The sequence below is a fragment of the Equus caballus genome, chromosome 6, assembly GCF_041296265.1.
Source record: "Equus caballus isolate H_3958 breed thoroughbred chromosome 6, TB-T2T, whole genome shotgun sequence".
In the NCBI taxonomy this organism is placed as follows: domain Eukaryota; kingdom Metazoa; phylum Chordata; class Mammalia; order Perissodactyla; family Equidae; genus Equus; species Equus caballus.
Window position 1 is genome coordinate 12,843,589 of NC_091689.1, and position 27,782 is coordinate 12,871,370.

Here is a 27,782-nt window from a genome sequence, read left to right on the forward strand (position 1 = left end):
AACAGGGTGGATAGGACACACACATAACTAGAAGACATGGTTGAGAGTAAGAAAAAAGCATAATTTTGCCATTGTCCATGTAAAAAAAATGTACTTATCCTACTCAAAGAAATTTTAGGCTAATAAGTGATATACATGCATGGCAACAGCTATGTTTTCAGTGCCTGCTGGATGAATTCACATTAGTGTGATTAGCACTTTGATATTCATGATTTACCACCTTGCTGCACAAAACAGGGTTACTAGGAACACTTGGGTATCTCTGGCCAATCCTCCAAATGGCTATTTTCATTAACATGTCACTAAGAAATGAACACAGGTTTGGCATAAGATGATAGGAGTCTATCAGTAAATTAATTCCAAAGAGAAAATCCAGACCTTTAGAAAGAATGCTCTCTTTCTAATTGCCATCACACAGAATTCTCCCTGGTCTGCCCCATCCCATTACCTGAGCAGTGGGCATACACTGAGTGCTGTATAAAATCCCAAAGGAATGTTTGCCAGTAAAATCCTAAAAAATCATAGTCATGGCAGCAGAAAATACATTTCCTATCTGGAAACGTTTGCTGAGGTTAATCCAACATTCAGAGAACTCTTTTGTATAGTGAGGGAATCAAATCACAATTAAATGACCACACATTTTAAATACATTTAGCATGTGTTTAAGATGGTTATTTCTGGGTATCTGGACATCAGTGGCTATAGCAGAATGACTATTTCACAGTCTGAAAAACAAGAACAAAATGAGAAGACTCTGGATGCTACACCTGCCAAGACCAAAATATTAAACCAAATAGATTATGTGCCTACTGCATAGACATTTATTCATTCTTCATAACTAACAGATGAGGGGGAAAAGGGCATCCAGCCTGACAGGGCTAGCCTGCAATGTGCCCTGGAAAGACCTCCTGGTAGCAAAGCTGTTTACATTTGCTCACACAGGTGGAATAAGAGGGAGTTGATTTCACGCATCAGCCATCCTTTGCTCCACGGCCAGTCCTCAAAGAGCCGGGAGCCTGTGGAAGGACAGATGACCAGCTATCACTGGGAGTCCTGCCCACCGAAAGTGTTACAGGAAAGGAGTCTGGGAATCCAAGCAAGTGAACACACAGAGCGAGTCCCTCATCCAAAGATACAATGAAAACATGAGTCCTGGAGGAGGTCAATGCCCGCCTGGACCACTGTGACAAAGGGAACCCCACTGCCACCTCGTGCCCTGAAAGTCAGCTCCATTCTAGCCCCTGTGCTCAGCACCTAAACTATAGTCTCCACTTCACCCTCACACTTAAGATGTGGTTACCTTCATGCCCAGCTCACAGATGAAGAAAGTGAGGCTTGGAGAACTTCAATAAATTGGCTATGGCCTCCTGGCCTCCAGCTAGTAACGGACAGAATCTAGATTCAGACCAAAGCCCGTTGGCCTCAAAATCCTCCATACTCGTAATTACTACACTACACTAAGGAAGAGGAGGAGGAGGAGGAGGAGGAGGGGGAGGAGGAGGGGGAGGAGTATAATATATACTATTTAGATGTGACAAATTTTGAAATAAAAGTAACTATTAAAAAAAGAACTATAAAAACTATAAGAAGAAAAGTGAAATCTCATACAGTGTTCTGAGCTAGTCCCCACACATTGTGGGCTTCAATCAGGGATCTTTTAAAAATCACGTCACACTTGTTCTTTGGTGATGTTGAGTTTATCCAGTTCAGCCTAAGGCGTTCCCTTAGACTCTGGGTAAATGCGCTCTACCTTTCCAATCGAAAGGTCAGCACTAATTTTAGATCAGAGGCCCAGAAAGAAAATAAGTGTGTAAGGACTGAACTGGGGGACCAAAAGGCATAAAAACATTACTTCAAACATAACACCAAAATATGAGCTTCTTTCCACCTCGTGTGTTTTGGTTTTGTTACTGAAAGATACTATGCAGCAAAGTGAGAGGATGGTCTTTTGAAAGAAGCTGTCTCCTTGGACAGGAATTTCTTTCTGAGAAGTTATAAATATTGACGAGACATAGATCTTCAAAAATTCATGGTATCAGCCCACAGTTCACACATTTACAGACCTGAGTTCAGGCTCTGGCACTGAGACATACAGGTTGGATGTGTGACTGGACACCTCCGTTACTCCACCTTTTTCTTTCTCGACTGTCCGGGCGGAATGATATGAGTTGAGTATCTGTCCTACAGGAAAGCATGAGGCTCGTGGACACAACACAGGGCCTCTGTCAACCGAAAGCAAATACTAATGGCAGTTGGGGTAACTTGCCTGCCCAGCACATCCCTCTCAAGACTCCCTCCCTTCCTGACCACAGGCTTGAACATGTGATTCACACTCTGGCCAATCAGAGTATCTCATTCCATGCACCACAGCCATTGGTCCAAGGAAAGGCACATGACCCAAACTGAGCCAATCAGAGTGCCTCCCTAGGGTTTTTCCCCCTGGAACTGGCAGGAAGCCCCTCTTTCCTCTTTGATGGTGAAGCTGTAAGGAGGTAAGCCTGGAGCCTCCCGCAGTCATGGTCCCTGAGAGAACAAAGGGCCTGCAGAGAGGAGGAGAGACCAGAGACATGGAGGGAGAGAAGAGAGCCCCAAGGCCCTGAGTTTCTGGTTCCAGTTACCTCTAGGGCCATGCCCCAGGGTCAGCACTATATGCCAAGATCCCCTTTGCATCCCATGTTTTTGCCACAGTTATTCTGCTGCAGGTTTCTGCACTTGTAACCAAAAGATAATGCAGTAGTTAAAGCTCATATAGTCCAAACAGTGACCAAATCCTCAATAAAAATCATTTCTTCCTGGGGCTGGCCCTGTGGCCGAGTGGTTAAGTTCGCGTGCTCTGCAGCAGGCAGCCCAGTGTTGCGTTGGTTCAAATCCTGGGCATGGACATGGCACTGTTCATCATACCACGATGAGGCAGCGTCCCACATGCCACAACTAGAAGGACCCACAACAAAGAATATACAACTATGTACCAGGGGGCTTTGGGGAGAAAAAGGAAAAAAAAAATTATTTCTTCCTAAGTGGATTCCTTAAAGAATTGGTGAAAAAATTTAGTAGAGGAAGGAGGCACTGCCGCTATTTATACAGAATTTTCTCAAAAGAAAAAAAGAAAAATCTGTTTTCATTTGCAGTCACCTTATTCATTTTTGAGTGGGCTTCATATGTGGTGGTAAATTCTTACCAACCCACACCCTCTTTCAAGATTTTGTCCATTAAAAACTTAGCCTAAAAACAAGTGGTTATTTTTTCTATAGCTATATTAGTTGGCATTAAATGGAGGGGGAAAGTAGGGGGGAGAAAGTGCTGATGCTATTTTTGGTACGCTCTTCAGAGAAATTCCCCAGGTTACCAGAGTTCTCGCTGTGGGGGAGTGGGAGGTACAACACCAACGTACATTTACCAAGATTTGCAGCCACTACAAGAAATTCTTTCTGCCTCTTCATAGGATCTTTTTTCCCCTTTACATTAAAATCTCCTCCACATTATCTTTCTCCCAAGAATTAACTGATAAAAACAGAAAGGCACAGTGGATTCTAATTCTCGAATTATCTTCTGAAGCAAAGGGGAAAATCTGAGGTCAAACTGAAGCAAGAGCATGGGGTGTTCCTGATCTGATCTTGAACTAGGGCGCCCACTCCAACCTTTGAAGGAATTCAAGGATTAAACAGGGGACGTTTGTCAAAATACAGGAATGGAATTACAAATAGAGGCTTGCTTAGGCTCGGTGGCCATCCCTATGCACAAAAAGAGCCCCAGAAGGAACGCCAACTTCTCTGGACTGGGCTTACATCCAGACCCAGAAATCTAACAGCAGAATAAGGGGAGAATCATTGACTGTATAAATAGACTCAGCCCGTTGGGTAAAAGGCGGCATTTCTCAAAGGAGAAATAAAATCGCACTAAGCTTTCAGTGTTCTTAGACAAATTGTGAGCTCATAGATAAGCAATAACCTATAGTTTATTGCATTTGACTCCATTCCACACCTGAGGGTTTTTTTTTTAAAACCCAACATTGATTTTCAGATCAGACGTGCAATCCACTCATGAGGCGAGATGGTTTTGGAAAGAGAAGATGGGCACATTTATGGGTGGAGACAGTGGTTTACCAAGAAGATCCAAGTATATGGGACCCAATTTATTTAACATTTTAAAAAAAAAGCCTCCAAGTGGGAATATCAACTAAATCTTCCTGTTGGCCCTCAATGCTATTTCTGAGTACTAAAGAGCCAAGCTGAATGATTTCACAGGTTTGAAAGAGAAAGAAAGAGAGAGATAAGAATATCATGTAGATGAAGACAAAACATTTTTAAAAATTTCATTTAGGTCTGATATTTATGAGAAAGCTGGATCAGAAAGGAAAATAAGCCAAGCAGTTTTTTTTTTTTAATAAGACAAAAAAATCTTTGAGGTCATTATTTCAACACACTCATTGTATAGACAAGGAAATTAAGTTCTAGATGGTCACCTATACAAATGCTTGGTGGCACAGCCCAGACTCTCTCCCAACCCACGGTTCTTTCCACCAAACTTGGCTGAAGACATTAGCCAAAAAACAATCACGGCAATAAAAAAAAAGAAAAGAGGCCAGCAAGAATCCATGCATCACTATCATTGATGGAAATAAACCAGAAAGCATTCGCCTACCTTATACAAAGCATGCAATGTGGAGTGCAGCCCGGCCAATGGACCTCAAGGAAGACAGAACCAAGCCAAGAAGAGTTCAGATGAGGGTAACCAGAGTGAACACACACACAGAAGCACTTCTGTATTAGACTTCTGCTGTTTTCTAAGGAATATTCTATCTCAAAAGACAGGGTTGATTAAAGATTCCTTTAAAATGTGAAGATACACATTAAACGCAGAAGTACCGGAACCAGGGGTAGGGATCCAGGAGGAGAGCTCCCCTTTAAGCACGAAACACAAGCACTCTTTCATAGTGTGCAGTAAACTTGTGAAAAATATGAATATGGTTTAGTTCAGACATCCATTAAATGCTTCTGGGTCACGCACCACTGCTGGTGCAAATGAAACTAAAACACAGACACATCTTCATGGTGCTTAGACTCTAGTGGGGAAAGCATGTTGCTATAACTCTAACTGCCATCAGAGAGGCATCCACGGGGAAGGTGCATGTGTGTGTGCACACCACACACGTGCCATAGACGATTGGGGTAGGGATTGTCAAGGGTGATTGTCAGGTGAGAATTTTTCGAAGAGGTGACACTAGACCTGAGTGTTGAAATGGGGCAAGTTAGCCAGACAATGAATACAGAAGATGGAGAAAGAATTCCAGGCAGAGGTCCAGCAGGAGCAAAGGGAAGGAGGCACAGGCAGCACCATGGTGTGAGGAGTCTGCAGGAAGCTCAGTTTTGCAAGAAAATAAAGTTTTGGGAAGGGCACAAGGCAGGGAGGTGGGAGGAGGCTGAAGAAAACTTAGACTAGTCTCATTACAAATGGCCAGCAGCCTAGGGAGTTCCTGGGGAGGAGAGTGGAGCATTGCGGAAAGCTCCCTGGCTGAGTGCTGAGGGGTTCTGGACCTGTTCTGTCCAAAGGCCAGAGTGACCTTGGGAACACACTGTAAGACTCTTGGCACCATGTGTGAAATGGGGCCCACCATGTTCCAGGGGCTCAGGGCTCCTGGGGCAGCCTGAACTTCCATATTTATAGACGTCCCCCTGCTGTTTGGATGTGGAAATCCGCCCTGTCCCATCTCCTCCCATGGTGGCTGTGAGAAAGTGGCGGGGTGATGAGGTCTATGCAAATAGTTTGTAAATAGCAGGGACTACATCTCAACACAGGTGAGGTAAGACTAGAATGAGGTGTTAACCACCCACCTTAGGCAAGTTCAAAAGCATGTTGTGAAACCCTGGGCCGCCGCAGTGGAGCGCGCGAACCCAACCACTCGGCCACGGGGCCAGCCCCAATTTTTGTATACTTCATTCAAGCCAACAACACATCTGCCAGCTGGAAATGGCACACTGGCCACCATTTTGCCACTTTTGGACTCAAAAGCGGAGCAGGGCCAGCATGACTAGAGCGGAGGTTTATGGGATTTCACAGCACAGAGAAGCGACAGGACTTAGCAAGTGTCTGGAGGTGGGGAATGTCCCAGAGTCTAGCATTACTATGAGGTTCCTGCCTTAACACCTGGTGAAGGATGGAGCCACCACCAAAAGAAGAAGGGACAAATGTGGGCTAAGGATGAAATGGGTATGGGGTGGATGGTGAGAACTAAAATCAGTTTGGGATGTATTGTAGGTTTTCTGCCTAAAGGCCATGGGTAAGCCACTAGACCTTAGGTAAGTAGCAATTACAAAATGCCAATCCAGGACTCACTTTGTACTGGTGATAGTTGAAGCTGTGGCACATGGTTCACCCAAAGAGCAGAAGAGGGTAAGAACAGAGCCCTGCGTAAGCCCAGGAGATGGGCTGGAGATTCCAGGGGGGCAGAAGGAAATCAGAAGAAGATGGCAGCTAGGGAAGGAAAAGGCATCAGAAAGGAAGAAAGGATCTGCATTTGATGCCACAGAGGGGTCCAGAGAGCATCCGTGGGATCATTCGGTTCAGGAATCATGGGTCTCCTACTGTGGAGAGACTGGCCAGCTCACAGAGCTCAGAAGGAAAGGGAGAGTGGGAGCGTTAAGCCGTTTAAGAAGCCAGGGGAGACCCATGGTCACTGGAGACGAGATGGGGATGCAGGCACACGGGAGGTTAAGGCATTTAAAAAATATTGTTAAAAAAGAAAAGAGTTCACAGGGAGAGACTGAAGATAAAAGTGAGAGAAGGGAGTAAAATTCCTTAGGAGGATCCTGGGCACCACTGGAGACATCGGGCACTGCCCCAGGGAGGCCTTCTCTCGAACCTTCTCTAAGTTCCCCGCCCAACTTGATTCTTCTGTTATTCTCCCCTGTTCATTTTTTGTCACACATTTCCTCATATCATAATTATATTTGCTTCTTGTCTGTTTCCTCCCACAGGAACAAGAGCTCCAAGAGAGCAAAGACCCGGGATGTTCACCACACATCAGGGCCTAGCAAGGCACCAAGACACAGTAGATGCTTAAGAAGATTTCCTGGATGCCTGGGTAAATTCAGAAAAGTAGGAAGGAAACAGGGTAAGACATGGAGAGACTTCAATCCAGTGGCCTCCACTTTCTCGGTAGAGTGGACCATGAAGTCACCTGCCAAACTCGAAGGAGGGAAGGGAAGAGATCTCCTGTGTCAAAAAAGAGGTTGCAATGGGAGTACCAGCTTGCAACCTGCAAGGAAGGGACCTGTGGTTCAGAGACACTGAGATGCTGACATTTCTGATTTCAGAAATTGAGCATCCCTGGGTGAGGGCAAGACTTGGATGTAGTTAACAGGACTCAGTCTCTAGAGTGGGTGCAGGTCGCTAGATTTGATATGGTCAAGGAAGTGGGAATTGAGAGCTTCTCCCACATGGACTTTGGGACTAGAGAAGGAGAGAAAGCCCATGAGCCAAAGACCCTCATGCTGTGGGAGAATGACTGGCTGACAAAGAATGGCCACACAGAGGTGTAGCCAGGAGCTGGCTGGGCCACCACCTCATTTCCAACTCTAACACCTCAAACAATCTCTGGCTAGTATCTAGTCACCCACATGTGGAACTGAAAATTAATGTCCTTTGGAGATTGAGTCACTTTTGTCCTTTTAAAATTACACTAATATGTGAAGTTCACGGGAGGCAGAGATTTTCTGCATAGATTCATTTTTTTTTAGAATAAAAGATAGATGACATCTTTATGACCTTCAATAATTGCCCTGCACTGTGCAATATTTTCAAACATGATTTTATTAAAGAATCAAAACTTGGGAGTTGAAAGAAACCTTAGATTATTTAGGCTAACACCTTCATTTGCATAGCTGAAGAAAATTTTTGCTGAAATATTGCAAACTGCACATAATTACTGATTTAGATATGCAGACAGCGTTAAAATTATCTTCAACTTTGGAAGCGCGCTTTAGATAGAGAAATTAGCAATGCTTACATTTCTTCCAGTTATGTGTTCAACTTTTGATATAAAATCTCCAAAGTGCAAAATTAGCAAGTAAATTATTCCTGAACAGTTCAGAGAGGTAAACTGCTTCCTGCATTGAAAGAGGAAGTCAAACCTTCAAACACCTTTTTATGTGGATGCTAAATACAAGAATGTTCTCTGCAAAGTAGTCAAAGCAAGGCACAGCAGCTTCGATTTCTCAAGAGACACACACGAAGATTCTTTTTCGTTCATTAAAACACTAAAACCTTCAATAGCATCTTCCATCATACCTGAAGGTGGAGTGCTGTCTTATGTAACAGAAGCCTTCCCTCCCCGCTCCGTTTTTGGCCAAATTAAATACCTAATTGCGCCCAGAATTTCTGAGTATTTCACCTTGCCTCAGTCACTAATCAGCACCGCAATTCCCATTTCTACAGATGATGAAAATCGCAAAGACCTGCTCCAGAAGGGTTAAATCGGGTGCCAGAAGCCAATTTAAAGGCTCTCCCGCAAACCACTGGTCACCACCACCCTGCTCAGCCGCTGGTAACAAGTAAGAGTCCGTTTGTCTTTCCCTATCCTGGCGGCGCACACCCGAAGTACCGGGTAGGGGACGCCCGCGAGTACCTGGGTACCTCAGGTTCAGGGTCACGGGCGCCAGCCTGGATGGACCGGCAGAAACCACGCCGGCGCCAGGACTCCCAGCTGCGGGCACACCTGGGCGCCACGGCCGGCGCGGCCCCTCCTCGCCCTGCCCGCGTCCTGCTCGGGGTCCCCGCGGGCACCGGGCGCGCACGCAGCTTTGGCCGAGGCAGCCGAGGGCGGCGAGAAAGTTCCTCCGCCTCGACGTCGGCGCCCGGGCCCCGCCGCCCCGCAGCCTGCAGGCCGGGCGCAAGGTCGCGGCGCGGAGCCCCGGGACCGTCCCCGGCGCAGGGGCAGAGCCCGGCGCGCCCCCCGCCCCCGGGCGCCCGTCTCGGCCGCGGGGCGCGCAGCCCGTACTCACCGCCCCTCGCTCACGATCCCAGGTGGCGGCCGCGGAGGGCGGCGCGGCCCGAGCCAGAGCCGGGTGTCGGCGGGGCGGGGAGTCGGCGGAGGGAGGGCGGCGGCGGCGGCGGCGGCGAGGAGGGTCCGGGAGCAACGAGGCGGTGGCGGCTGCAGACGCCGAGCAGCCCGTCACCCCGCGGCGCGAGCTGGGCGGCCGCGGCGGCGGGGGCTTTATCACCGCCCGCCCGCCCCCGCCCCTTCCTGCCGCCCCCGCCCCCGGCCCGCCCGGCCCCGCCTTCCCGCCGCCTCCTTTGTGTGCCAGCCGGCCGCAGCGTCCCCGCGCCGGCGCTCCGGGACGCCCCGAGTCCCGTTGCAGCCTCGCGGGGGCCGCCCCAAAGGGGTCCCCGTCGTGGGGCTGCGTCCAGAAAGCGCCGGGAGAAGCGGCGACCCCGAGGTGCGGCGCCAGCGGCGGTCGGGCTGCACGTGGGTCGCCGGGATCCGGGGTGTGTGGGAGGGGGAGGGACGCGAGGGCTCGCGGCGCGTCTCAGGGCTGCAGGACAAGTCGTCTTGGTCGCCCTCTGAGACAGACGGGGGGCGCCTCGGGACGGTGCCCACCGGTCCGAGTGATGGTGATAACGATGCCAGCTCGCGGCCGGAGAGCGGCAGATCACCCTTCGAGGCGCTTCGCAGGGCTCCCCAGAGCCGACTTCTCCCGGCCTCGGGGACAGAGGAGCGGGAGCTGGTCGCAGTAGGCAGATGGCAGACGAGGGAACCCAGAAAACTGGATTCCTGACTGCGGTGACAGCATGAGGTACCCGCAGAGTCCTGGGAATACAGCCCTGCCCAATGGGTAACCACAGCTGCTGGGACCCTGTGCGCAGCAGAAAGGCGCAGACCCCAGAGGCCGGCAACAGATTACCATCCGGCTCCCCACTGTATTACAGGGATCTCCCGTTCAGTTCTCCTTTACGTCCACTTAGGTTTCTGGGGACCCAACTTTAATGACAAAATTTATGTTGGCCTTAGTGCAGAACGCTCGCCTGCGGCCCCATGGCCCCAACTGTGATAAGGAAATGTGGTAAATCTCAAAGACATAGCCTTGAAATAGGGGTGCTTTCTACTGATTAGAGCAACGTGGATGATCTACAATTGGCATGTAGGCGGCCATGCTAGATACTGTGTGTGTTGAGGTGAGGAGGCCGCTTTTAAAAGTATAAGATCTGGGCCAGGCCAAGGGTGTTCACAGCCTCTCTTATAGGGAAACAAGCTATGGGAGGTTTGGCTCTAAAATTAAAAGGAAACACAGTTTGCAAAAAGAAAACCTGTTTCTTTATTTTACAGTCATGCCTAATATTCGTATTCAGTTACAGGGCAGGATGTAAATCTTTTTTCCTGTTGTTCCCTCTGCCTGAAATGCCTTTCTCCCCCAGGACCCTTTCATGACTGCCTCCTTATACTTTGGGTCACAATTCAGATGTCACCTTCTCTAGGAAACCTTCCCAGATCAATTGAGCTAAAGTCACTTTCTCCTTTCTCCAACCTATTACTTTCTTCATAGGCCTCAACGTGATCTGAAATTTTTTTTTTTTTTGCTTGTTTCTTAGCTAGTTTTCTTTCACCCTTCTTTGTTGTGTCCCCAGAAAGCAGAGAAGAGAAACCAGTTCAATGTGGTTTCCAATTCACCCCGTCCCTAGTCCCCAAAGGCAAGACAGTACACACACTTCTTGCTCAATAAATATGTGTTGACGGGTGGGTGAACTAGTGCCAAGTGTCGTATTGACTTGGTAAGTACTGCTCCAGGGACAGTGTTGTGGCTTGATCTAGGAGCTGGGAAGAATGAGGTGGGATGGGGAAGCTGGAGAAGAAAAGACCAGAGGTGGGAATGAGTGTGGTGTGTTTGACAAGCTGGTAGCAGCCTCTTCCAGGTGGAAGGGAATCATTCAGGAGACTAGTGGAGAAATAGACTAGGACAAAGAAGTGTGGGTGAACCCGGGTTATGAAAGCCTGCCTGATTCCTGGCATCCACTTCTAACTCAATCGCTTTTTAAAAATTGATTATTAAGATAATTGTAGGTTCACATGCAGTTGTAAGAAATCACACAGAGAGGTCCCTTGTATACTTTGCCCAGTTTCCCCAATGGTAACATTTTGCAAAATTATCATATGATGTCACAATCAGGGTATTAACATTGATGCATTGATTCATATCTCAAACACTTTGGTTAATTTTGTAATTTTAAATTTTTAGTAAAGTTACTTTAAGTTTTTGAAAGAAAGGCACAAATATTATTTGAAAGGGATTCAATCTGTTGTTTTAGTGGAACCGACTTTTTTTAGGGGAAAAATTGTTTTATTTTCCCAATTAGAGCATAATTAGAGTCTGGATTCTTCATCTCTAAAAGACAGTCAGAAGCCTTTGGAATTAACTCTTTTGTTTGCACTTTGATGACTGCCATTCACTTCCCTGTTCTATACAGGACTGGCGAAGGAACGTTTTTGAGCAATACTGTACATGACTTGTCAATTCTGAAGTCAGACAGGATGCAGTGTTAACTAATATGCTAAACTAAGCCCAACCACTAATGTGCCTTTCTCTCTCCTTGGACATTGGATGGGACTGCCAATGAGTGTCTCCCAAAGGGAAGTGATTCAAGACAAAGACCCATTCTGCCAGTGGGATATGCCAGGAATACCAACTGTGCTTGTTGCAGAACGTGCATGGCTGGTGTTGGCCAGCCTTCCTGATGCCAGCAAGGGGATACAGACGCAACCTCCCAAGCTTTCCATGATGTTCAAGTGACCAGGCACTTCGACACCCATCATTAGAGGGCTGCCCCAAAGATGCTGTGTCCTGTGTTGGTTGGTGGCCATGAGCAGCGGTCCTTGCAGTGTTTGACCCACTTTGAAATGTGTTTCTCATAGATGTGCACTTTCAATCAGCGTTTCCCTCGTCTCTATCTCAGTCTTGTTTGAGAAATCCAAACCGTTTAATGCTCCTACCTGCCTCTTTCTGTGCCTCTTCCCATTCACAGCAGAATGTCATTTTGTCCTTCAATTGTGTGGCTTGCCTTAATTGTCAGATAGAGCTTCAAATTGTTTATTCCTTCAAAAAATTTTAAAAAGCGACCTGGAGTTTTGCCAGCTCCAGCCAGTCTCTGAGTTTGGCTTTGTGTCCATAAGCTGCAGTTGGGAGAAACGCAAGAAATGCCCAAACAGAATAAAACAAATGATCTATTTAGTCTCGTTTCCTCTCTTGGACGAGGTCCAGTGTTGAGTGCTTTGGAAGAAGATGAAAATCCCCCGCCCCGCCCCCGCTGCTCCCCATACACCCAAACAGTATGACCTTGTATCTAAGTAAAAACTATCCTTAGCTCCCAATGGGTGATGGTGTTTTGTCTGGAAGAGTGACTGATGTTATGATAATAAGATGATAGTAGTTGCCTCTCTCCTGTCTAACCCCTATTTAAAACACATTACACCACAGCAGTACTTGTTACACAATATTACAGAAGCAAATGCTGTTATGTAAGATTGTTTCAACCAGGGGAAAGTAGACTGCTTATAAAAGTTCGCTTATACAATTAGTTTCTGGGACTGTTGGGTTCGTATGATTTTTTCGTTCGTATGATTTTTTTTTTTTTAGCTTATAAAAGGCGTTTGTCTTTTGATTTCCCTTTCAAGTTGGCTTTCAAATAAATCTAATTTCCTCTTTCTGTAAGTTCTGAAACAGATTAAACCAGAGCATCAATTCACACTGTCCTATTATTGTCACTACGTTTCACCAAGAGCTTCAGAGAAAAGACGTTACTAAGTGCTGGGCTGAATATTATTGTCTGCTTAATATTTGACCAGATAGGATGGAAAGCCCTAGGTGCTGAGGATCATGGAGATACTGACCCTTTCAAATGACAACCTAGCTCATCTTCCTTTTACCATAAAACAGTAGAAGCTGCCTCCCTTCTTCCAGACATCCCTCTGACCTACCTTCTTACCTGCATCTCTGTGTGTCCTCCATCTCTCCCCCTCTTCCCCTCTCCCCATTCTCTCTCAAAGGTTACCAATACTTCCAATGCCATCACCAGTAGTTTTTCATCATTCTTTATCACCCTTGATCTCTTGGCAGCATTTAACTCTGGTGTTTGCCCATTTTTGAAACTCCTTTGCCTGTTCTCTGTCCTCCAATTCCTTAGCTGGCCTTTATCTTTCCCTCATCAAATTCTCCTCCTCCTACACATGGGTGCTATGCAACTGTCTGCCCACAGCTCTCTCCTCTCCTTCGAACCCTCTCCTAGTGGAGTGAACATGGATTGATTTGTGGCCACCCTGCGTCTATTCCCCTGTCTTTTGATAGCAGAATCTGGTTTCCTTTGAGAATCACCTCTCCTTGTTGGGAAAGAAAGGCAAGTTGTCCTTCCTTCCTCTCGCCTGGGGCGGACATATGACCAAGCTAACTAGATCCCCTCCTAGGACTCTGAATCCTGAAGGGAGTGGGGAAAGTCATGGAAACAGACTCATCTTAACTTGAGATTGTTTGAGTTCTTCCCATGTGGGTCCCCAGAACCACCTTAGTCTCTGCCCTTCTGAGTAGAGGTCCAGAGCAGACTCTGGTTCCTTGAGCCTTTTCTACTTTTAGCCAGATTTGGTTTCTGTTGCTTGTAACCTAGGACCCCTAATGGACACACCCTGGATGTGTGTGATTTTGCTTAGTTCTGGATGAATTCTGAGCCCGTATCTACAGATGGTCTTGACCAGCGTCCTATGTTCCCACTCACATATTTCCAAATGCCTGGCAGACACTTCCACTTAATGTCCCACCATCGCCTCCCACCTAACACATCTAAAGCCAATTTATTCTCTTCCTCCTGTGCTCCCTAAGTGCTTTACAGGAATGACTGCCATCTCAGTCACTGAAGCCAGAAATGTGGGAATGCATTCTGACCCTCCTCTTCCCTTTATTCATCCGATATCCAGCCATTCCCTGGGTGCTATTCATAGTCTCTTACCCAAATCCCTTTTATTCACCCCTCTCCCATTTTTTTCCAAACTAGTTCAGACCCTTATTGCTTCATAACTGGACCACTCCAATAGCACCCTATTTTCTCAGCTTCCAGAGTCTATCCACCACTGCTAGCTTAATCTTTCTGAAGTACTTTAATCATGCCACCTTCTTGCTTAAAATAATTCCATGTTTGTCACTAAGGTCCAAATTCCTTGGCTTCAGCAACCTACTGTAGAGGTTATGGTCACAGCCTCTGGAGTCAGACTGTCTGCGTTCAAATTCCACTCTCATCACTATGTAAATCTTTTTTTGAGTAGCTCAACCTCTGAGCCTCAGTTTCCTTATCTGTAAAATGGCAGATAATAATAGTATAACCTACTCGTAGGGTTATGTGAGAGTTCAGTTGTTAATCCATGAAAAGGGTTTAGCTGAGCATCCCATAGTAAGTGCTCAATAAAAAATTACTGCAATGAAAGCTCCCACAGTCTAACTCCAACCTGCCTCGCTAGTCTTACCTTCTCATTTCCTCTCATTTGTTCCTAAAGTTTTACCAATCAGAATCACTCAAAATGTGTTTTTCTACCACTGTGCCATTGTTCAGGCCATTCTCTCCATCCTGAATAGCCTTCTCTTACTCCACCTGTATCAGTTGTTTAGTCCTTCATTTCAAACTACCCCAATCTTAATGGCTTAAAGTAACCATTTCACTTCTTCACGATTCTATGGGTTGGCTGGGCAGGGTTCAGCCAGGGTGGTTCATCTCTGACCCACCCAGGTTGTCTGACCTCACTCACAGCTGCAGGATTCAAGATGGCCTCCCTCACGTGTAGGCCCTCAGTGGGCATGGCTGGAACCCTCAGTCTTCTCTCTCCTCCATTTATTTCATCTCCATGGGCCTTTGTCCCCTCATCCTATTTCGGACGGAAAGGCTTCTCTCTACGTGGGTTTTCCAGCAGTACTCAGACTTCTTTACATGGTGGCTCAAGACTATGAGAGGGTGAAAACAGAAGCTGCAAGACCTCTTAAGGACTAGCCCTGGATTTGGCACAATGTCACTTCTGTTGCATTCAAACCAAGTCACAAAGCTGTGTTAGATTCAGGTAGGAGAAGCAGACTCTATGTCTTGCTGGGATTCATAGTAGTCACCTTGAGCTGCCATGACAAGATACCACAGATCAGGTGGCTTAGACAACAGACATTTATTCTCTCACAGTTCTGGAGGCCAGAAATCTAAGATCAAGGTACCATCAGGGCTGGCTTCTGGTGGGGCCTCTCTTCTTGGCTTGTAGATGGCAACCTTCTCACTATATCCTCACATGGTCTTTCCGAGAGCAGAGAATGTGAGAGAGAGAGAGAGAGACCCATGGTGTCTCTTCCTCTTCTTATAAGGACGCCAGTCCTATCGGATTAGAGTCTCGTACTTAGGTTCTCACTTAACCTTAATTACTTCCTTAAAAGCCCTGTCTCCAAATACAGTCACATTGCGGGTTAGAGCTTCAATGTATGAACTTTGGAGGGACACAATTCAGTCAATAACAAAACAAAATGAGTGGAAAAATCACATTGTAAAAGGGCGTGCTGATGGAAGGGGTTGCTGTGCCCATTTTTGGACATAATCCATCACCCTTCTCTGCCACTGAAATAATTTTCATCCTTCACAACCTTCCCCCCTCTCAGCCAGGCCAACGTTGACATCTCCTCACTCAGCAGTCTGTGGCTCTAAGTATGGGTTGCTTCTTTCACACGACCACATCCTGCCTTGGTTATAAGCATTTGGTTTAGGTTCTAACCTCAAGGCAATGGCCATGGTTTGGTTTTTGTATCTTTAGGTTCTCACACAGCGTCTTGCACAGAGAAGGCCATAGAAAATGTTTGTTGAATGAATGAAAAATGTGATCAATTTTATATACTGTGCCAAAAAGTGACAGCCACTCAAAGACGAAGCTAGGTTTGGTGCCTGGGCAGTTTGCATACTTTCACTGCTTCTTATATGTCCTCAGTCCGCCACCTCTTCCAGCTCTCTAGCCCATGGCATGAGGGAAGAACTCAGAAGACTAGATACTGGGAACCAGGAGGCCTGGGTTCCTGTCCCATTTCTGCCACCTCTTAATTGTGATCGTGGGCAAGTCGTTTTATTTCTCTGGGCCTCGGTTTCCTCATGTCTAAAAGAAGAATAACAATACCCTTTATAGGGTGGTTGTGAGAAAGGAATATGACAACATAGGTGAAAGCACTTTCAAGTCCAAAGAGCTTCACAGATATTATTTCTTGTATTGGTCTGGTTGGGCTGCCTTAACAAAATACCATGGCCTGGGGGGCTTAACCAATAGAAATTTATTTTCTCACAGTTCTGGAGGCTGGAAGTCCAAGATCAGATATTCTGTCTGGTGAGGCTCTCCTCTTGGGCTGCATATGGCTGCGTTCTCACTGTGCGCTCACATGGCCTCTACTTTGTGAGCATTTGCAGGGGAAAGGGCGGAAGAGAGAGAGAGACTTTACTGAACAACTATTGGATCAATGAAGACATCAAAGGAGAAATCAAAAAATTCTTGGACACAGGTGAAAATGAAAACACAACATACCAAAATTGACGAGAGAGAAAGCTCTCTGATGTCTCTTCTTATGAGGACACTAATTCTATCAGATCAGGGCTCCTCTTTCATGACCTCATTTAACCTTAATTACTTCTGTAAAGGTCTTGTCTCCAAAGTCTGTCACACTGGGGGTTAGGGCTGCAACAGGTGAATTTTCGGGGGACACGAACACTCAGTCCATAACATTGCTATTGTTAATTCTGAAGCACGCGGGTGATCTTCATTGGTCTAGCCTGGTTTCTTGCTGATTCTGCTCTATACCAACTCTCTGACGTGCCTTCTGCAGTGCCTGGTGCATTGTAGAAATCAATAAATGATAGCATTTATTGTTGTTATTCCCAGTCACTACCTACAGGTGTTGGGGGAGTGGAAACTGAAGACAAGTGTTCTAAGATGTCCAGTTCTAAATAGAAGGAAAGGATTTGTCCTCTTAAGTTCCTATCTTCATACCAGGTTAGAAAATCTTCCTAAGAACTATGTTGGTTTGTCTCCAAATGCTCAGGAAGACCCTTGAATCATCAAAGCTGGTTCAGATTGCAGAGTGCGAATAACCAGCCTTTAAACTTTCAAGAATGGTTTCTGAGTAGAAAAGGAAAAAAAAATTGCGATCTTCAAAAATTGCAGGCTGGGGACTAGCTCCGTGGTATAGTGGTTGGGTTTGGTGTGCTCCACTTTGGCGGCCCAGAATTTGCAGCTTTGGATCCCAGGCATGGACCTACACCACTCATCAGCCATTCTGTGGTGGTGAACCACATATAAAGTGGGGAAAAATTGGCACAGATGTTAGCTCAGGGCCACTCTTCCTCAAGCAAAAAGAGAGGAAGATTGGCAACAGATGATAGCTCAGGGCTAGTCTTCTTCAACAACAACAGCAACAAAAAAGCAGGCTGTTTAACTAGCTCTGTAGCTGGTGACAGGGCAAGGACTGATGTGTGCTGCAACTTGAATCACTGTAGAGTAGTTCTTGCCACTCCAGGCCACTAGCGTCTCCATTGTGGGGAAGGACCGGTGTCCCACCTCCCTCATCTGCTTCCATTTACTGCCTCTCCTTATATAGCATTTTAGAATTAATGAGGATAACAATGCCCCAAATTTATTAGACCCTGAGAAAAGACTGGTTTTCGTTAAAGAATAGAAGCTGATTCTAACTTACACCAGGTATAGAGATCCTTTGTCACTTTTTAAGCAATAATTCCTCCAAGGACCACTGAAGAACCCTCTTCAGCCTCGCCAGTCTACACTTTGTAGACTTCTATCCTAAAGGATCTAGGAACAACCAACTCAACAGTGAGGAAGTCTGTAAGTGTGAACTTTGACTGACTATATCCATGAACATGATGTTGATGGTGATGCCTGCATCATCTTAGCATTGAACATCTCTTTAAAGATTTCTAGAGTAAGGAAGGGACCTTACAGAGGACCAACATCTCAGCATTTCTTAAAGTCCAAAGATAGCCTACATGGTCATCTTCGAGATTCTTGTTAAAAACACACCTGGGGATCCATCCCAAGATCTACTCATTCAGCATCCGTCTGAATCTGATTTTTTTTTTTTTTTCAAGCCTGCCAGATATCACTTATACACATGCATCCAGACACCGATGTAGTCCAAGTCCTTACTTCTGAAGGTGTCGTCCTTGGATCAGGGGTATAAAGCCACTCAGGAGCTTGTTAGGGCTGCAGAATCTCAGGCCCTGCCCCAGACCTGCTGAATCAGAACTTATATTTTAACGAGATCTGCACTTGAGTCGTATGAACATTAAAGCTTAGGAAGACGGGCTAAGCCACTTATCTAATATAAAGGCAGCTGGGGTCCAAGAACCCAACCGACTTGCCTAAGATCACATAAGTAAGCCAGGAGGCCGTGTGGGTAACTGGGGAAGAGGCTGTGCTTGGAGTCAGGTAGGCCAGTGTTCAAATCCAGGCTCTCCTCTTTGCTAGGCTAAAATCTCAGGTAATTCCCTGAATATCTCTAAGCCTCAAATTATTTGTTGTCAAAGAAGTAGTAATACTCTCTCATAGGCTTCTTGAGAAGATAAAATGAAAGCATCTAAAAAGCACGTAGAAAGCTCTCAAGAAACAGCTCTTATGATCATTATTCTAACTTAGATTTCCTGATTCTGTGTTGCCTCCTAGGCATCCCGTGTTGCTTGCAAGAAATGGGAAATACTGCTTTAGAGAAATTGGGTCTTTTTGAGACTGTTACATCTAATTTAGGTTCTAGGGTTTGAAAGAATGAGGACAAAGGCGGGGGCCCTTTGGAGGAAAGTAAACAGAATGTGGTACAGCCATGAGATTTCTCCTGCCCTCCCGACTCCTCGCGGCTTGACTTGTTGGTGATGACCTGCAGACCCAACCAGTTCCTGGAGAAACACCCAGCTAGGTGAAGCATTTGCCCATGCTTTGCCTCAGCTTTCGGAACTTCTTTCTTTCCTCATCACTGTGGGCATCCCTTCTCTGGCCCCAGAGTTCTCACGCAGGCTCCTTAGAGCCTTCCTCATTGGGGCTCATCTTCTTCCTGCCTCCTAGGAAGCCCTATAAACTCGGGGCCTTCCCTCCACACATCAAAAGTCACTTGCCCTGTGCCTTATTCTAGAGCACTGGCCAGCTAAGCTGATAAATCAAATTTAACACTGAAGTTGGAGTCAGTCAGACGTCCTGGGTTCAAATCCGAACTCTGCCGTTTGCCCTCTCTGTGATTCAATGAGTTGTTTCACCTCCCTGTGCCTCAGTTTCTTTACCTGTACAATGGGGTCGATGACAGTAGCTACTTTATCAGGTTGTTAGGGAGTTTACAGGAGTTAACATCTGGAAAGAGTTTGAAGAGTGCCTGGCACAGAGTAAGCGCCGTGTGAGTTGCTGCTGAGTCAGGCATGGAGCTGGGTGCTTGTGGGTCTGCAGATGAAGGGCCCAACCCCTATTTGGAGATTCGAGTGAAGGGCAAATAACGGTAAGATGGTAACATGGAGCTAAGAATGAGGAGAGTCCACAAGGTACATGTCTGAAGTCCTGAAACTCCTGGAGGTGAGTGGCAGATTTGGCTCTAAGCTTCCTTGCCACTGGGGAATTTAAGATACATTGTTTAGGAGAAATGTGACTATCCTTGACACTAAGTCTAAAAGGTATCTCTTCTGGATCTTCATGGAGATGACACTATGTCATGTGCCAACAGTAAGTCAATCAATTTTATGTTATAATGTTAAAATATCTGTCTTAGTTTGTTCAGGCTGCTATAATGAAATGCTACAGACTGGGTGGCTTATAAGCAATAGAAATTTATTTCTCACAGTTCTGGAGGCTAGAAGTCTAAGATCACAGTGCCAGCATGGTTGGGGAAGGGCCCTCTTACAAGTCGCAGACTTCTTGCTGTGTCCTCACAAGGTGGAATGGTCTAGGGAGCTCTCTGGGGCCTCTGTTATAAGAACACTGATCCCGTTCATGAGGGCTCCACCCTCATGATCTAATCACCTCCAAAGGCCCCACCTCCTCATACGATCACATTGAGGGTTAGGTTTTCAACATATGAATTTTGGGGGGATGCAAACATTCAGACCATAGCAATATCCTTTAATATGGGTTGATGGCATTATTCCCAAGGGTAATCAGAAAATTCTATAACGGAGGGAGTGAAGGCAGAGTAGCAATACCATTTGCTTCAGGACCCATGCAATCCAGCTCTTCAATATTGCTGCCTGATCCAAGGAGAGATTTTACAGCAGTGGGTCTTAACCCATTTTTTTAACTGTACCTTTTTTTTTTTTACTTTTTATTTTGGAATAATTTTAGTTTTACAGAAAAGTTACAAAGATAATGTGAAAAGTCCATCTTACATTTGTCAAAACTTAGAAATTAACATATCACTAAATAAACTCCAGACTTTCTTTGGATTTCATTAGGTTTTTTCCCTAAGGTCCACTTTCTGTTCCAGGATCCCACGCAGGATATCCACTGCATTTAGTCATCACGTCTCCCTAGTTTGCTCTGGTCTGTGACAGATTCTCAGTCTTTTCTAGTTTTTCGTGACCTTGACAGTTTTGAGGAGTACTGGTCAGGTGTTTTGTAGACTATCCCTCAGTTTGGGTTTGTTTGATGTTTTCCTCATGGCTAGACTGGAGTTAAGGGTCTGAGGGAAGAAGACCACAGATGTGAGGTGCCCTTCTCGTCACATGATATCTGGACTGAGTTCTGTCAATATCATCGCCGGTGAAGTTAACCTTGATTATGTGGTTAAGGTGGTGTTTTCCAGGTTTCTCCACTGTTAAGTTACTATTCTTCCTCTTTCCATATTGTCTTCTTTGGATACAAGTCACTAAGTCCAGCTCACACTCAGGGAGTTCAAGCTCCACCTTCTGGAGGTGGCAGTATCTACTTCTATTAAATGGGGTTCTGCTGTAGGCAAGATTTGTCCCTTCTCCCCGTGTATTTTTTTTAACTCGATTATTTATTTAGATTAATATACACTTATGTATGTTTATTTTATATTTTGGGTTGTAATACAATACCACACTACTCATTCTGTTGCTCACATTTGTTCAGATGTAGCCACTGGGAAGCTCTTCCTATGTCCCTTTGACATGTGCCCATCCTTTTGTCTTTTGATCACTTCCTTGCTTTCTGGAATTACAAGATGCTTCAGGCTCATCTTATATTTTTCTCTACCCAGTCCTAGAATCAGTCATTTTTTCAAGGAGTCCTTGTTCCTTTTATTGGAGAAAAGCACATAGAAACCAAGATCTAAAGCTGAAGTTTTTACATTTTTTTTCCTGAGGAAGATTTGCCCTGAGCTAACATCCATGCTAATTTTCCTCTATTTTTTAGTGTGTGGGCCACCAGGACATAATGGCTGCTAACAGAGTGGTGCAGGTCTGCACCCAGCAACTAAACCTAGGCCACTGAAGTGGAACAGGCCAAACTTAACCGCTAGGCCACCAGAGCTGGCCCTAAAGCTAAAGTTTTGGTACACAAATTATATCCATGGGACTAAACTGATCCACTTGGTCCCTCTTTAGCCTTATGTCTCCATTGTCCTGAATGCTTACTCTGATTTACTCATGAGAAAAGGTTTTCATGTATTCCAGTACATATATCTTGGTAATATTTGATGCCTCCTGCCTCTATTCATGGGAAAGTATCTCCCGTACCAAACCATAGCAATACAATTAGCTCATTATAGCATTTCTATCTGATACCTATTAATGTATCAAGATGGGTATTTATATAATAAATTCTATACTCCGGATCAAAATCTGGCAACATACCAATATACTGGTTGCCAACCAGTGTGTAGCAGATGTGGTTATTTATCTATAAATGACATCCCCTTTCTTGCTCGCAAAATCTGAATTTTGTTCAGCCATCTATCCCTCTCTCTTTCTGATACCTGCCTTAGGAGTAAATCCTGGTTAATGTTGGCCAATCATGACAATTCCACCCTCTTTGCCAATGCTTGATTTAGAGGTAGAGATGGTCTGCAGGGCAGTCAATTGACAGGAGAGCTTCTGAGAAAGATTGTCTTGATGATACAAAGAGATTCATACTAAAGGAGGAGATCACTTTTTCTACTTGTTGTCCAAAACTACAGTAGCCATCTTGTGACCATGTGAGGAACTAAGGCAACATGCTGAGGATGGAAGACAAAAGAGGAAAGAACTTGAGTCTTTGATGATGTCATGAAGCCGCTGAATTAACCAACCCAAGAGGCCCCCTATGTAGGAACCCCCTTTTATATAAGATAATAGATATTCTTTATTGTCTTGGCAATTTGAGTTATTTCTTTTACTTGTAGCCAAAAGCATCATAATAAGCATGTCCTACTTCAGAATATTTAAAGGCAATTATTAACTCTTTTTTGATCCAAGGCCCTTTTCAGAACTCATCCATTCATTTATTTTTCACAAATATTTACTGAGAAATGGCAGCAAAAGAGAGAGAGAGATTGATCAAGTAATCACATGCACGTGTAACAACAAACAATGATAAATATGAAAAAGGGAAAGTAGAAGGAACATGTGAGAATAACGGAAGAATACAATTTAGAATGGGAAGGTGGTATTAAGGTACAACTTCACTTAGCAAGTGTTGTGTGAACTGACGTCTGAAAAGAAGTGTAGGAGTGGGAAGATATTAGGGATGGAGTACTGTGCATGCAAACCCTTTGGGTGGGAAGCAGCATGAAGTCCTGGAGGAACCTGAAGAAGGTCTGGGGGCGGGGGAGGGAGGCTGGGGGAAAGAGTGGCAAATCTAAGGCTGAAGAGGTCAGCAGGGTCCAGACCACATAGGGTCCATCTTGGAGACCACAGTAATTGATACCGGCTCAACACAATGTTGACATAAGGGAAGCCATATTGTAGAAAAGAAACCATATTGTAACTTTAAATGACCTCTGACTAACTAGCCCAGGTATGCTCTGTAGATTTTCTGGCCCCTCCCGGCTGCTATAAGTTGATAATTTTGTTCTTTTGAGTTCCTTAGGAAAGTGATGACCCCCAGGCAGAGAGCCTATGCTGATAGCTATCATCAATGACAACTGAAAGATCAGGGTATAGGGTATTGCTCCATCCTTTGATGCATATGCGGTAATACAAAGAATGGTCAGGAACTGGGACCAGATGTCTGCCCCAACCCGGAGCCCAGCCGCCTCCCCCACCTGGAGAATAGCCCCATCTATGACGGGCCTGTAGTCTTTGTTCTGGGAGAGATGGTTCTTTCAGACATGAGTCGGCCATCTTCCCTCTTGCTAGCAAGCTGTAATAAAGTCCTTTCTCTCCTACCACCTTGCCTTCTGACTATTGGCATGTCTTGCAGCAAGCAGACAACCCCCCTCGGGCGATAACATAAGGATTTTTCTTTCTCTCCTAAGAGAGAAAAAAAACACAATGAAGAGCTCTAATCTGGGAATGATATGATTACACAACCTAACCAGTTCCTTCTGGGCACCTTAGGGCTCTGTCTTGCCATAGTCTTGCATTCAAATGCAAAACACTGTCAATGAATTACAATTAAAGATCCTTCTAATAGCGACTTGTACCTTTTAAAGGGGATCTTTGGCGGAGGGTATTAGAGCTTGCCCACTTTCTATGTGCTCTTCATTTTCCAGCCTTCCTTGCAGTTTGGTTAGGATCATGAACTTGGGCTTGACAGTAATGATGTAAGTCATTTCCAGGTCCGACTCTTAAAAATATCTCTGTGACTTTTCATTCCTTGCTTCACCTGCCACAGTGATCTTGGAGGTCATCTCTCTGGATGAGAAGATGTGGGAGGGCTGGTGGTGACCTGCATGAGACTTTGGATGAGAGAGAAATAAAATCTCCTTCCAGATGTTTCAGGGTTCATTTGTTACTGTGGTGTAACTTAACTGTATTAGCTTCTGAGGGCTACTGTAACAAATTACTACAAACTGGGTGGCAGCAGAAATGTACACTCTCACAATTCTAGAGGCTAGAAGTCTGAAATCCAGGTGTCAGCAGGGCCGTGCTCCCTCTGCAGGGTCTAGACAACAATCCTTCCTTGCCTCTTCCTGGTTGCTGCTGGTTCTGGCAATCCTTGGTGTTCTTGGCTTGTGGCTGCATATCTCCACTCTCTGCTTCCATCTTCACATGGCCTTCTTCTCTGTGTGTCTGTGTCTCTGTCTGTGTCTTCAGATGGCCTTCTTACAAGGACAGCAGCATTGGATTTAGGGCTACCCTAATCCAGTAGGATCTCATCTTGACTAATCACATCTGCAAAGGCCCTATTTCCAAATAAGGTCACATTCTGAGGTTCCTGGGAGACATGCATTTTCGGGGGACAGTCTTCAACCCACTACAATGACTAATCAAGGATATAATTTATAACCCACAGCAGCACTTCTTAAAACCACCCTTTCTATCCTCCCCAGTTCTAGGGCAGCTCTGGAACCTCTCACCTCTTCATTCCGTCTTCCCTCTTTCACTCTTACTCTTCCCCAGATTCCAGCCTGCAGGGCCATTGCTTTATCATGACCTCATCTTTTTCTCCCACCTCTCCGTGTACCATCTCTCCACACATTCATCTTGATTCAGGATCACAACCATGGGGACTGGGCTGGCAAAAACAGAACATCCAAAGAGAGCAGAGCAAGGGGGAAGAAATTAAGCAGCAGAAGCCACATATTTTAGTGGATGAGCCGAAGTGGAAAGGTGGAACACTCTCAAGTGAATAGGCTGTCTCCACGAAATCTGCATTTTAAAGGGTCGTTCCAGCTGTGGCGGAGTCTGATGGCTGGGGACAGGCAAGAGCATAGTCAGAAGGCCACTGGAAGGCTGTTGGAGCAGTTCAGAGAGCTTGGACCAGGGTGACGGTGGAGAGATGAAGGTGCAGATATATTACAAGGACACATTGATAGGACGGAGGAAGAGTGGGTGAGGGAGAGAATCTGATCCAAGCTATGGACCCTATTTTCAGGACAATGCACATCCCCAAATTTTTATACAAATATAATTACTCCTGAAACCCACTCTCATTCCTGAGGTTAACAGTACTGGCTCTAGGGCAAGAGTCACAGACCTTTGGAAAAACTGCTTCCCTCATCCGAGCTTCTCATAGCTATTGCGCAGCAGCCAGGCTGGACTTATTCTTTCTGAGGGTTGTCCGGAGTGGTTCAGCGTTGCCCAAAATAAGTGAAGCCATCAGCTTCAACAGCTGGCTGCCTGAATGCAGCAGGGTCCCACCTGTGTGGGGATGGGCCAAGCAGACAGCCACAGAAAGGGCTTTCATAGCTTTTTTCCAAAAACTATTTGCAGAGAAGAGACAGTTTCAAAATGGGAAAAACTGGTGATATCCAGAAAACCTAGGGCAGAGGTCAGAGGAGGCAGGTTCCCAGTAGCAGAACCTCCAGTACAGATGCCAACAAGTGGGAGGGCATGTGAGAGGGAGTGGGGCCATGTCAGTCCCCCGGACCCCCAGCCCAGCTTGTGCGAAGTCAGGCAGCTCACAGCAGCCCTATTCCTTGTGACCTGCGCTGCAGGTGAGTGCTGTGCATCTGCATGAACACTCATTACAGCCCTCCCCACACCACCCGGGGCTGGTCCCTAAAGTCACGCTTCTGCTTTGCAAGCTGTGTTACGATGACGTGTTCAAGCTTGGTCCTCAGGTATGTGGGAACCCCACTCACAGGCTGGGAGGGAGGGGGAGTAAGCTGACTTAGACTGGGCTGGGGCCACAGGGACTGATGCAACTGGGGGTGATCATTTGGGAGATCCTGCCCAAGGAGGGGAGCCAGCCATCTTGATTACCATGTAAGGCTGGGTTTAATCTGGCCTGGCATCAGGAGCCAAGTGGTCCAGTTTGGGCAATGAAGGTGTAGTAGTAAGATCTCTGAGTAGTCATGGTAGCCAGCATCAATGGATAGTAGCATCTTGAACCCATGGAGGATGGATTTGGAATGAAACAGTGTTACTGACAAATGTATGCTGGGTTGAGGAACAGGGTTCAACTCACTGGAGAAAGAAGGGGGCAGGAAGGGTTTAGGCAGTTTTTAGGGTTCTGGTCCAGCAGGGAATGGAGCCTGGATGCATACAGTGACTGGGCATACACAGAACTTGTTGTGAGCAGGGCTGTAGTGGGTAGGCAGTACATAGTTTCTGGTTCTGGTTCTGGTCTCAGAGACTGTTGGGTGATTATTTATCTAAGCTCCAGGCCAGGCACTGAGCATGGCCTTAGTGGTTTGGCAACTGCTGATATGTTGCCAGGCCTGTCTATCTTTGGCTTGTGAACTCTGCCTGAAGGACCATCAGGTAACAGGTCTCTGGTCTTCATCCTGGGCATGCCTGAGGCAGTCAGGCACTGACATTGTTTAACACATGGATTCTGCTGAGACTTGAGCCGAGGCCCACGCCCCGCCAGGGCCCGGCAGGCTTGACTGGATTTCCCATATCCTGTCTAGTCCTCATCCAACCCCTCTCCTGGGAAGCCGGCCTTCCACCTTCCCCCAGAACTCCAGGCGGCCGCTCACCAGCCTGGGCACTCCATCTTCACCTCCAGCATTGGGCATTGCCCTCGGGAGGACAGCAATTTCCAGCCTGGGCCCTGAGCCAGATTACCGGGTCTGAATTCTGGCTCTGATACTTCTCACAAATGCAACCTTGACTAAATTTCTTCACCCTCTGAGCCCTAGCTTCTTCATCTGTGGGTAAGAAAAATAACCCTAAAGCAAGGATGGATAAGAGAGTTATGTGAGATCATGCATGTAAAGCACTTGACCTAAAGTCCAGCACATACAAATACTACCTGATATTATTATTATAGTTTATGTTTGGCTGATTTGGTTGGGGGCTGGTCTTACAGCTGGGGCTGCTCCCTGACGTTGCCCTGGCTCCTGCTTACTATGGCCTCTGCCCCTTCTCTTCCAATCTGGGATGCTGAGATGCTAACATAGCTCTAGAGTGAGGTGCCTTAATCTTCTCTAGGACACAGTGCCATTGCATTTGTGTGAGAGGATGTTCAAATGCATATATTTTAAAGGATGGATGGGGATCAAACCCAAGTCAGTTCAGTTTGACTCTTCCTTTTTTAAAAATCATTTCCACTCTGAATGGAGGACAACCAGACCTCCGCTTCTTCTGGGAACACAGTGAGGGTGACACCTCTTCTTTCAGAAAAGCTTGTTAAAGGCTGAGTACATAGGACTGATGGAAGAAGCTTGTTTGATCATTCAGCTTGATTCATGGCAGGCTTGCGGATACGTTTAAGAATGGTAAGCCGATGAGAAGATATTTATAGGAAGGATAATGACATGTTATTCTCCACCATCACTAATAATAGTATAAGATTAAATTAATTGAATTAGAAGAGGAAAGAGTCAGTTTAGGTACAAAGAAAAGAGAACAGAGATTTTCCTGGTAAAATCAGCTTAGAAAATACAAAAATTAGAATTGTCTAAGTATCCTTGAAATCATACTTAAGACGTAGAACGCAGTGGTGTTAACACAGGCCAGCACCCATTCTGGTCTGTTTGGTCTATATGGTTTCATAGGGAAGTATTTGTTATTATGGCATTTTTCCTGATAATGGATTTATTTTCTTCTCCTTTGCTTTTTATTGTCTGTGTTCATTTTCCCTTCATATCCTCTGCTCCTTTTTCCATCTTGCCTTCATGACCATGACAGGATCTTCTTTATGCCCGATTAAGCTGAAAGCTAATACCCTCTGCCTTTCCAAATTGCCCTTAAAATGCTTTGTCTCCACCTTCACC

General features: G+C 45.8%; 2 protein-coding genes across 3 annotated transcripts in view; one reads left to right on the top strand and one right to left on the bottom strand.

Annotated features, from left to right (window-relative positions):
* Positions 1–9,195, bottom strand: part of SERPINE2 (serpin family E member 2) — a 58,405-nt gene extending 49,210 nt beyond the window's left edge. The window contains 1 exon segment of one of the 2 annotated variants that reach the window (NM_001434486.1): positions 9,000–9,195. The gene's annotated coding sequence lies outside the window, so the exon portion shown is untranslated. 2 annotated transcript variants of the gene reach the window in all.
* The window catches only part of LOC138924523 (protein FAM246C-like), a 31,566-nt gene continuing 11,018 nt past the window's right edge, over positions 7,235–27,782 (top strand). The window contains exons 1-2 of the mRNA XM_070269222.1: positions 7,235–7,330; positions 8,637–9,791. Of these exons, the coding sequence (XP_070125323.1) occupies positions 7,235–7,330; positions 8,637–9,773 (1,233 nt within the window). The 3' untranslated portion in view covers positions 9,774–9,791. The remainder of the gene's footprint in view (positions 7,331–8,636; positions 9,792–27,782) is intronic.